We start from the raw sequence: 11,138 nt of genomic DNA on the forward strand, positions 1-11,138 counted from the left end.
AGTGTTCTTCCCCACATCTCTTGGACTCATCTGGGAGATATGTCGCAAGTTCAGTCAGTCATGCTTACTGAACTTGGACGCTCCATTTTCACTGTTCTCATATCAGCGAGATACAAAAGAAAATGAGATTTAATTGTTTTCCGTATCAGAACATCATCATTGTTCAACCAGATTCAGGTGTTGGCAGAGAACAGCGGATAACTTTCCAACTGAAAACTGTACTCTGAAGAATATTATGTCTTATTACATATCAGCAATGAGTAGCTGCAAGCCGGAAATGAAATCTACAAGTTTATTATTTTGGCTCTTCAGCAGCGTACAATGCTTTGATCTCCTCGACATCATCGTAGCTACCGAGGAATATTGGAGAACGCTCGTGTATCTTCTTTGGGACCAAATCGAGTGCCTGAAATAAGAATATGTTAGATTTACATTCGATTCGACAACCTTTCACTTTATTTGGAAAAATCGAGGAATCTTACCCTCTGCTTCCCCGTAAATGCCTGTCCTCCCGCTTGTTCCATCAGAAACGACATAGGAAAGACTTCATACAGCACCCTGTTTCATATAATTAGCCCCATTAATTTCTTTTGCGTTGATTATGAATGATGACAGGGACTATTTGAGCTTCTTTGGAGTGTGTGTGCGAGTTACCTCAGTTTTCCATTTGGGCTTTTCTTGTCAGCTGGGTACAGAAAGATGCCTCCATAAAGTAACGTGCGATGGACATCAGCTACCATACTAACAAAGACGAATTTTCAAGGATGAGCACAAGTTATCAAGTCACAGTGTTTGGTGATACATAGATCATAATGAAATAACACTCAAACGTAAACTTACGTTGAACGTTGGAGGCAGTTTACGTCAATATATGTTTTACTAACTCGTATGAACATTTCAAATAAATATAGGAAATATGGTAGAACCCTGATTTACTGAGTGGAAGTTTTCATTTACCTTCCAATGTATCTTAGAGATTTTGCTGGTGACCCATCTTTGGGGAACTTGCATTTTTCCACATACCTGGTTTTCACAAAAGTAAAATTAGATACGGTAAATCAAATAGAACATAAGACTACCATATTCAAAGATAAATACTTTGCTGTTGGACCATCCCAGTTCTTGGCATTTCCTTCATTAACAGAATATATTTTTCCTTTCTTTGGAATCTGTAAAAAGAAAACAATCCAACACTTGGTTAATTACAAATGGTTCTAAAACAGAAACAGAGACAGTGGTCCTGATAATTACATTGTAGTATATGGTGAAACTAAAAGTAAAAGAGTAGAGGTCTGAATCCTAATAATTTTCATTGTAATCATCAGTTATGTGATTCTCAAAGAATAAGTGTTACCAGAAGTCTTTAGAAACTGCCATGCGATTAGTGCCTCATACATAAAGATAGCATCTGAAAGTTTAAAACTGGCTAAACTACAAAAGCATCATGCAGTAAATCAACAAAGCCCAAAGTGATGTCTCTTTCTCCTTCAAGTTTACCTACTACGGTACCAGAGTGAATATGATCTCCACCAGAATACCATGGAATAAGGTTTGATCTTGATCCTATTCCATTCCAAAAATGGAAAGTTCGACACAATTGGGATTTTTTTTGGAATCATTACAGTTAGAAAAAAGAGAAGGTTTTTTTCTACGAGTTATGGTTTATTAAATTTCAATAAGTCATTTTTTTTTGGTAAAATCGAATACATGAATGAACAAACCTATCCAGAAGTTTTCGCAACTCAATCATAGATGATGGAATCATCAAAGATTTGACCTTTTCAAAAGTGGAAATAGGATCCCAGTCAAGTCAGTTCATAGATCTTGAAATGAGATATGCCCCACAATAATCAAAGGAAACTAAATGGTTTAGTCAAAATGAATTCTTGTTTGGGAAATGACAAGGGTGGAATGTGAATTAACCTTAATATCTGGATGAGTCAATATGAATTCTCCAAGAGATGGATCGAGTGTGAATCCATTAACTCCAGCTCCAGTACTCAGCACAAGCTGTAAAGTTGAATCATGAATGACAACTAAGAATTCATTATGGCGGTTTATCACAAAAACTGTAACATATGAAGGTCATTTTAGAGCAGACAATATATACCGTGCAAGAACTTCCATACATGCAATAGCCAGCAGCTAGCATATTCTTCCCGGGCTGCAACACGTCTTCTAGTTTTGGTTCACCTCCCTCTTTGATCATGTAGATCCCAAAGATCTATAGACAAAAGTGAGGTACCGATTAATTTCCACATTGTAGTATACACTTCAAGATATCATTTTTCTTATCAGTCGAGGCATGAACTCATACAGTTCCAATAGAAACACCACAGTCGATATTGGACGATCCATCCAATGGATCGAACACAACACAGTACCTGCATATTGAGAAAGGCATATTAATTGATGTTAATAGATGTGAAAGATTCAATACATAGCCTCTGAAAACACACAAATGCAGAATGTTCTGTCTGAGAGCAGGAAACACATACCTTCCACGCTTAGAGGGTTCCACGAATGTTGCCTCTTCATCCTCTTCAGAGACGAGGATGCACTGCCAGTGATTCACAAATTTATTAGCATAAATTAATATTTAATCCTTTATTGTTCTTCAAAAGGAAACATATTTCATGACATACAGTTCGACCACTGCTGACTAATGCCTTGATGAACACTTCATTTGAGAGAACATCTAGTTTCTTCTGTTCTTCACCCTTCAGAAAACAGCAATAAAATCAGTTCAGGTTAAAGCAAGAACTTATGATAACTGAAACTGCACATTCTTGTGAGCGCTATATGTACGCAAACCAATACCGTATTATTTTACCTGCACATTCGTCTCTCCAGCAAGACCGATGAGTTTGGCTAAACCAGCCTGCAAATCACAAAGTTGAGAATTGATATATTTATAAATAAAAAACCAACATGGACTATTTTCACCAAATTAGGTTCCCGTTAACGGGGCGATACTTCCTCAGAGCACAATCATCCTGAACACCCTGTAGTGGTCCACTATCCTCCTTATGTTATTCCCTCTCTCTCTCTGTAGAGCACCCAGCAATATATTCTCACTGTTTGAGAAGAAGTATAAATTCAAGTTGATTGTTTTGTCTCTGCCGAGTATTACAAATTGCAAGAATTTGTTCAGCTATCAACATTTTCCTCTCACTTGGAAATTACATTTATTCAAAGGCTAGGTTAGGTGATTAAAGCAACCAAATTGAGTGGGATTACAAGGCTTCATCAGCCAAGAAACGTTGAAAATTCAAATTTATGATCCCGAGTGAAACTAAATGGTAGCAACAAATTCGGATGTCTAAAAGACTTTCCTTTCCCTGAAAACTACAATGTTCATGAGCAGCAAACGTTACAGGTGCAAGAGAAGCATTTCAACATTAGAATTCATCCAGCACTGCTCGTAGACAAAAGAAAATTGCCTTTCAAGTTTCAACAATAGAAGTGAACATTTAAGACTATAAAATACATCGACAATTTTGATTGCATTAGACAAAAAATTATGTATCTATAGTCATAGAAGTTCCTCAAGATTCATTTTTTGTTATCTTATTCTTTCAACTACAACACCCCATATCTAGGACGTATCTCCTGCTTCTCCTACCATGTTCTGTATGAAAATTTTAAACCCACAACAAAATCCTCAGAGAAAACACCAGCTCAAAAACTGAAAGATCATTAAAAAAAAAACCCAATACAATCTAACGGAACCTAAACCCCAACCTTGTTAACAGCAGAGCAAACGAACTTGCAGCCAAGAACAATATGATTGAGCAAGATGGTGAAATCCCCGCGCGACTCCGGATGCTTTGACTGCTCATTCAACACATACCTAGTTATGGTCATCAAATCCGTCCGATGAGCCTCCGCCGCGTGATCCATCGTCAAACCACCACCCTACTTTACAAAATATATACGTATATATATGTTGCTTTGACTAAAGGCGAAGCTATTATATTTAAAACTCCAAGAAAATTCAGAGGGCCGGTGCATATATTATTTATGCCTGCGTATATATAGTAAGCAGAGCACGTTATCGTGTAATTCTTGGAACGTCGTTCGAGGAAGACTAACAACGAAATGCTGACACACAAAGTACGTGTGAATGTGTGTGGATAGGGATGGGATGAGGCAGTAGTGGAGGGAAAAAATGGTTGTAGTATTATTATCCCATGTCAAAGGGATATTTGGGGAGACACGTGGTGGCTATGGCGTGAGGGTTCGGCACCAGTGGTTGCCACCTTCACTGTACAACAAGATAGATAAATTCAATCCCTCCTCGTCTGTCCTTATTCCTCTGCTGCTTTTAATGATTCTTTGTTGTCTTTCCATCAATAATACTGATTTTTGTTCGGATTCCTGGTTGGAAGGATGGAGCGGCGGTTACTAGCTTTTTGTCTGATTCGTAGGAGGTTTTCACATGGCGGTCGACGGCTGACCACGACTGAGAGCTCTGTGAGTGTGGGCGCGGGTAAAATTGAGAGGGAGAGGAAATATTAAACGGGACGAGAGGATTGGGCATAAATTCGTGGATTTTTCTTACGTTCGATTAATTCTAAAAATTCACAAAGTACTATATAGGTTAATTGTTCTTGAATATACTAATAAATTATATGTACTTTTCTGATACTCACAGTAGTTGTTATTATTATTTGGTAATAAGCTTGTCAAATGTATGCACAATAATATTTTGCATTCCATATACAATAACAAAAAGTTTGACCAAGTGTATATGACAAATTTTAAAATATTAAGCAAATATATCACAGATCCCCTCCCCAATTCTTTGAAGAACTCATCAATGATTTCTCATGTGGACGTGGTTTGGTTAGGGAAATGAATGAAAAAGTTACTGTCTATAATAATTTTTTATATTTAATTTTTTTTATAGTTGTCTTATCAAATCATAAATAATGAATATGTGATAAAAAAAACATACTATATGAATATTTATAATGGTATGGGAAGTTTTATAATATAATAGAATATATATATTTATGGTAAGATTTACATATAAAAAATACTTGTATACCATTATGTATAATTTAATATTAGTAATATATCCATTAATGTCTTAGCTTTATGATTGCCAATTCTGTCTTAACCTTATGGTTAAAATTAAGATCTCATTAAAAAATTTAAGATCATGAATTCAAGTATGAATATTACCTCATTTTTATATAAATTTATTATAATGATTATTTATATAATTTAATATGAACTTATTGATCAAATTGATATATTGCTTAGCTATTGATATTAATGTAATAGTTTAGTCACTGTTTCTGTTTAAAAATATCTTGCAAGAACTTGCAGGGTTATGTACTTCACATTTCTCAGTTGAAAATAATTACAAAAATTCAACAAAATCCTTCTTCCTCCAAGAATTTGATAAGGGTCGAATCAAATTAGACTCTAAATTCTGCATCATCACTGTTAAGAGCGACGTAATTTGCGACTGGGAAACGATAAAAAGGGAACCATTTGTCTTTTCAACTCGTGATAACCCCAAAGCCTGGACGGAGATGGACATTCTTGCTCCATAATCCTATGAGCATTTGCACCTGACATTTGCTTCATAACCCCAAACTCACATGGTTGCAATAAGCAAACTAAGAAATAAACAATCATACCATTACGATGCTAGGTGCACTCCATCCCAACTGCATACAGCTCGGGTCCACCTCATTCTAATGCGATCAACCAACTATGTATGTTGAATTGGAGCAGGCTTATATACTTGACTTGAGCTGTCTGCTTACCTGGATTCATTTGTACCTGAACTGGAGGACACAAGCACTTCGACCATGAATCCCTCAGGTGTCCACTTTGGGGGAACTGAAACCCTCAATCTTGGTCTCTGAGTGGGATTCTTGTTTCTAGTTGATGCTTGGCTACCATTAGCAACGGACCTGCGATCCCATTAAACAGGTAACGATCAAAACTCTTGTCCAAACCCAGAAGAACCTGCCAAAATGCACTCCATACAACAAAACCAGTACTACAAAGATGCTCAACCTTTCGAGGTTAATGTTCATTTCCTTGATGACTTGATGGAATCAACACTTATAAACCACCTCCACTTTGATCTTGAGCATCAAAAGCTCTCCGAATTTGTATTTCTCTGTTTTCAAGTTTGTTCTACTCTTGGCTTTGGTGTCCAGAGCAAATGAGACTGCTTCCGACTACCCAAGTACCTATATTGGCCACCTAGGGCATTTAAGATACGGCTCAACCTTGCCATAGATGAGCGACTCCACCAATGTGAGGAATCCAACTTCCAGAGTTGTTGAGATGCCCTTCCGAAATATGCCACCCCCAAAGTCAATCTTTCCATCAAACGCATTAGCAACAGCACTCCCAGAAGTAATAGGTTCACATTTCCTATTTGGGGAATAGTAACATCAGATATCACACAGACCAGCAAACGAGCGAAATTACATTCATCATGATCAAATAAAATACAGAAGGATAAGAGACCTTGATCTTTTTCCCTCTGAAAGAGACAAGAAAATATCTGTTGCCTCAGATTCATTCTTGGACAATCTTCTTGTAGCCAAATTTGATGAATTGCGTGAGACAGGACTACTGTACTCCGCTGGAGAAAATAGGAGATAATTCAGTACAGAAGCCTGCCAAAGGAGGCAGCTATGAGCAGGAGCAGAAGGGCCTTCAAACAAAAGTTGATTATATCATCTCCAGACATGGCTTCACCATCATATCAACTGCGATGCGTGACTGGTATTACAAGGTAAAAGACAAGTTGATCGTGTCCTGTTTGGGAGGAGGCAACAATAACTTCAATTTCTTTATCATGCAGCGTAATTCCTCTAATTTGTCCACCTCCCCCATCTGCACCAAAACCCTTTCCAACATTTTGAACACTATCAAGCTCACAGTCCTACCCCTTTCCAGCATTTGTTTACAGCAAACAAAGGCTTCTTCAACTCTCCCACGGGCGCAAAGCCCCGTCACCAGGAGATCTAGTGCATGGCTGTGTGGACAATGCCCTTTTTTCATCAAATAATTCCACAAATCCAATCCCAGATCAACCCTGCAGTTCTCGCAGAAGAACTTGATCAACATAACAATCGTCCGTGTCTTTGGCACAAACTTTTTCTCAACCATTTTCACATAAAGTGTAGAAACGCCACCGATACCCTCTGATCTCATTAGCCCCAAAAACATGGTATGATATGTTACATTGTCATGTTCAATGTTCCTCTTCTCCATTTCGTCCATTAGAGCTGTTGCAGAGATCACATCCTTCGATCTGATGAGAGAACTCAAAAGAGCATTATAAGCCGCAGTATCTGGTTGTAAAGATCTTTTAGGGATATCCTCAAACAATTGTTTAGCCTTTGTGATATTCCGAGCCACCCCAGCTCCATGAATTAATGTGGTTATAGTTTCTAATGAGGGCGCACAATTTGCAGATTCCATTGCTTCAAAAAGTCTTAGAGCATCACCAAAATGCCCTTTCTTACAGTATGCGTCAATTCTGATACTATAAGTGACACTATTTGGTTTAAAACCTCTTCGAATCATCTCATGGTAGAACAACTCTACTGCAGTAACATCACCTGATTCTTTGAACCCCAACAGCAAAATGTTCATGGTCTTGGTGTTGGGAGGAAATTGGGAATGCATCTTGTTGAACACAGCTCTTGCTTCTTTCATCTGACGTTGTGTACAAAATGCTCGGAGAAGCACATTAAACTCATTTGTCCAGAACTTGTTCCCTGAAAATATATCCATCTGCATCTTCTCAAATGCTGCCAGGGTTTCTTCATAGGATTGGAATTTTGCTATTCTCGACAACATGATGCTCATGGACTTGAGAGTGAGCAAGGAAGGGTGGGCCTGCTTTATTCTTTCCATCAACTCCCAGGCTTTGTCAAAGTAGCGCATGCGCGTAAGTATATGGAGCGTCTTTTCAAAAGCATCCGAACTTGGATTGTACTGCTGATTGTGAAGGCAATATTTAAAGAACTCATATGCTTTGAGTCCATTTGAGTGTGCGGCAAACAATTTACCAAGAACCTTTTCAACAAATGGAGTTGACAAAGCAGCCTGTGGAATTCGAGAGTGAAGGATGGGACTCAGCGGCTTATCCGGGAAGGGATGGTCATTAATAATTCTAACAATTCTTTCAATTTCGGTATCCTTCTCCATGGACAAATGAAGCTGGACAATTTTCAGATTCTTATTGATGCGGATAAGTTGATTGAATTTATAACTTCGGCTTGTGAGAAGCATCATGACTTTGATAAACTGAAATTTTCAATGTAGTCTGTCACCAATTCATCGTACCAGAGCTCTGGACCTGTAAAATGCAAATGTTTTTCCATGAGTTTCAGAAAACAAAACCACCACAGCAATTTAGCCAATGACCCACAGAAACCACTAGCTTCTAATGAAACAAGATCTTGTAAATAAAGAAAACCACATCGATGCGTCACAAAAACGAAATAAGAATTGAACGGATGAAACAATCCATTGAGAAAAAGTATACAGATGCAGAACTACTAACTAAAACTAACTATGCTAGTTCAAAGATTTCTAGAGAAAACATTCATTCAATAATAAGAAGGTACCGAATAATGAATCTAGCCCACATATTTATTTATAGGTTTACAATGAACGATCCTAATAGAATTAGCCTAGGAAATTAAATCCTACTCAATATAATTAAATTATAAAGTAGTGAATAAAGAAAACTGTACTCCTATGATAAATAGAACTCTTTCCCCCACGATAAATAGATCAACAATTACATTTAGGTCTAGTATGATTCCCATCATATACTTACTTCATCTTTGATTGGAGAAAGTAATCTCTTCCTGTTTTACTTAGCGGCTGAAACTGAAAAATGATGAAAGTTCTTGTAAGTTTGATATCACAGGATCCTAAGTGCAAACACATAACATGCAGCTGATTGCTGGCGGAAAAAAAAATGAAATCCCAGGAATAAATCAACGAATGTTTATGGCATGTGGAGTAAAGAAGATCTATCCCACCTTATAAAAACTAGCAATCCACTATTTTCCAAACGTTCATGCAAAATATCTTTTTAGTTTATTTTCTCAGCAGAAGTTTTTGGTTCTTATCTTCTCATATACAATATTTATGTCCTACTTTAGTTCCGCAAGCAGAGATTAAACTAAGTGACTAACTAGCATTTTCAAAAGGCTATCAGTATATTTTCATTTTTAAATCATGCAATGAGATTGCAGCCAATATTTGAAAGGCTACTGGTTTCTAATATTTCTTTGAAGGTCTTAACTATGTTGACAATATGGGTCACAAGCACGAGATCCTAAGCTTGTTTCTGTCTGAGGCTTATACATGACACTGCAGTGCCAGACATTGTAACTGAACTTCAAGAACTGTTAGTAATCCATGAATTCAGAATTAACTTCAGATTTGAGATTATGTAAGAACTATCCAACAAAGAGTACAGTTACAGTAATCCATATGGCTCAATAGTTAAAAATTATATTAGAATTGAATAGCTGAAAACAAGTATAGGAAAAAAGATATATTGGCAAGGAAAAAGCAAAAAATAAATAGAAATTGGAGAGAGAAGACAGAGAAAAAGAGACAGTGTGGAGATAATTATATGAGGTGCCTCATTTGACCCTGTTCATAGCTTGAATTTTCGTTAGCCACTTCATATACTTGTTATGCGTAAATTAATTCATGGAAATTTCAAAAGTATCGTTTAAAGATACACTAAAAACCACAAACCGGGCTGAACAACGAAGCAGAGTCCATATAAATCCATAGCAATTATGGGTTTCTTGAAATCGAGCAGGTAGATGATGTTAGAGGAAGACAGAGGAAATGTACCTAGAGAAGGTTGTGACAGCGGTTGGAGACGGCCACAGCAACGGAGTTTGCCAGCCGCCAGCGATGTAGTCCGATCGAGTGGTGGATTGGGGCTTTGGGGTTTCTATCGCGATTGAGAAAAGAGAATAGAGATGATAAATGTTTGGGGGTTAATGGAGACAGAGAGGAGAGAATTGAATACGAGAATGAAAATAATTACCTCTGTAACAATCAATCAACAATGTTTACTTTGTACTTCCCACGGTATAAATGCATTTTTTAGTCCTCAAATATAACTACGGATTTTGATCTTTAAATAATAAGATTACAACTTTGGTCTTCAAATTTTAAATTTTTTTTGGCACTTTTCATCCTTTCATTAACTTTTACATCGAAAATTTCAAATTAAAGTAGAAAAAATTGCTATTTTTCTTCCATTTTGTAGTGTTTTTTCAAATCAAAATTCGATGCAATATCTGATGACAAAAAATGCAACTATCCCTACTTCACATCCTATGAAAATTTTAGAATTAATTACATTTTGCCATTCCAATCATGATTATTTTTAGATTTTGGCATGTAATTTTTTTTTTTGGTGAATTATTATCTAAACTTAATGAAATTTTGTACTTTGTCAGTTTTTTTTATCAAAAAAATATTACATACAATGCACGTAATATTCAAATGTTATGTAATTTGATATTTTTCAAATATACACATCATATGATATTCTTTCGACAAAAAATGGTCATATATAACAAATTTTGCAAATTTCGCAAAATTAATATGGCCAATTGACATAAAAAGAAAATTTAGATGCCAAAGTGTAAAAACAAATATAATTCGAATGGCAAAATAGAATTTACCCAAAATTTTAATAAGATAAAAATGCGTTTTTTGCCAAATTTTTCTAATATTCTAACATAATTGGGGTTGAAGGGGGGGGGGGTGTTCTGTTATATAACATATATATCATGTTTTGTTATATCTAATTAGGAAAATACAATTAAGTATTGTATTAGTTTTGTAGAATTAGGAAAATTCAAATAACTGGCTGTCAAGATATGAATGAAAACTTATCCCAAGATTTGCATTATATAAATTTTTAAACAATTATCAAAATTAAGAAAGGAAAATGAATTTAAGGATTTCACCACTAAAACAAAAAATGGTAACAGGTGGAGATATATATATTTTCTGCAGATGGCTTCAGTTTTAACAATTATTTGGCTTAGCCTCTCAATTTCAAGATCCCACCACAAGAAATTATGTTAATTTCTAGGAAA

The 11,138-nt window shown here is 36.2% G+C and overlaps 2 protein-coding genes and 1 pseudogene across 6 annotated transcripts; all 3 read right to left on the reverse strand.

The window, feature by feature from the left end:
• Positions 1-198: 198 nt before the first annotated feature.
• Positions 199-4,430, reverse strand: LOC105179554 (fructose-1,6-bisphosphatase, cytosolic). Its single transcript, XM_011103205.3, has 12 exons — positions 3,745-4,430; positions 2,834-2,881; positions 2,646-2,720; positions 2,499-2,560; positions 2,318-2,384; positions 2,111-2,224; positions 1,924-2,010; positions 1,099-1,169; positions 958-1,023; positions 655-741; positions 483-558; positions 199-406 (listed from the first exon to the last, which is right to left on the reverse strand). Exons 1-12 carry the CDS (start codon positions 3,901-3,903, stop codon positions 296-298), a joined length of 1,023 nt encoding a protein of 340 aa, XP_011101507.1. The 5' UTR covers positions 3,904-4,430; the 3' UTR covers positions 199-295.
• An 873-nt stretch (positions 4,431-5,303) lies between these two features.
• LOC148789128 (uncharacterized) lies at positions 5,304-6,713 on the reverse strand (annotated as a pseudogene). The gene is made up of 2 exons (XR_016064157.1): positions 6,502-6,713; positions 5,304-6,405 (listed from the first exon to the last, which is right to left on the reverse strand). The product of XR_016064157.1 is annotated as an uncharacterized LOC148789128 (transcript).
• On the reverse strand, positions 5,304-10,081 carry LOC105179562 (Tetratricopeptide repeat (TPR)-like superfamily protein). 4 transcript variants are annotated; one of them, XR_849316.3, is made up of 4 exons: positions 9,874-10,081; positions 8,834-8,886; positions 6,040-8,347; positions 5,304-5,933 (listed from the first exon to the last, which is right to left on the reverse strand). XR_849316.3 is itself a non-coding variant. In XM_011103207.3 (3 exons), the coding sequence occupies exon 3, from the start codon at positions 8,281-8,283 to the stop codon at positions 6,766-6,768; it is 1,518 nt and encodes a 505-aa protein (XP_011101509.1). In that variant the 5' UTR covers positions 8,284-8,347; positions 8,834-8,886; positions 9,874-10,081; the 3' UTR covers positions 5,304-6,765. The 4 variants fall into 4 exon arrangements, 2 of the variants coding, with proteins under 2 accessions (XP_011101509.1, XP_011101513.1); XR_016064156.1 differs by having other exon boundaries at positions 5,304-5,569; positions 5,655-8,347; XM_011103207.3 differs by having other exon boundaries at positions 5,304-8,347.
• Positions 10,082-11,138: the final 1,057 nt, after the last annotated feature.

Source organism: Sesamum indicum, linkage group LG2, assembly GCF_026168435.1.
Source record: "Sesamum indicum cultivar Baizhima isolate 11 linkage group LG2, ASM2616843v1, whole genome shotgun sequence".
NCBI lineage: Eukaryota > Viridiplantae > Streptophyta > Magnoliopsida > Lamiales > Pedaliaceae > Sesamum > Sesamum indicum.

Coding starts and splice junctions, on each gene's coding strand:
- LOC105179554 (XM_011103205.3), bottom strand. CDS start 3,903: ATGGATCACGCGGCGGAGGCTCATCGGACGGATTTGATGACCATAACT. Junction 2,225..2,317: donor GTGGTGTTTCTATTGGAACT/GTATGAGTTCAT, acceptor TTTTGTCTATAG/ATCTTTGGGATCTACATGAT. Junction 2,011..2,110: donor TGTATGGAAGTTCTTGCACG/GTATATATTGTC, acceptor TCAACTTTACAG/CTTGTGCTGAGTACTGGAGC.
- LOC105179562 (XM_011103211.3), bottom strand. CDS start 8,283: ATGATGCTTCTCACAAGCCGAAGTTATAAATTCAATCAACTTATCCGC.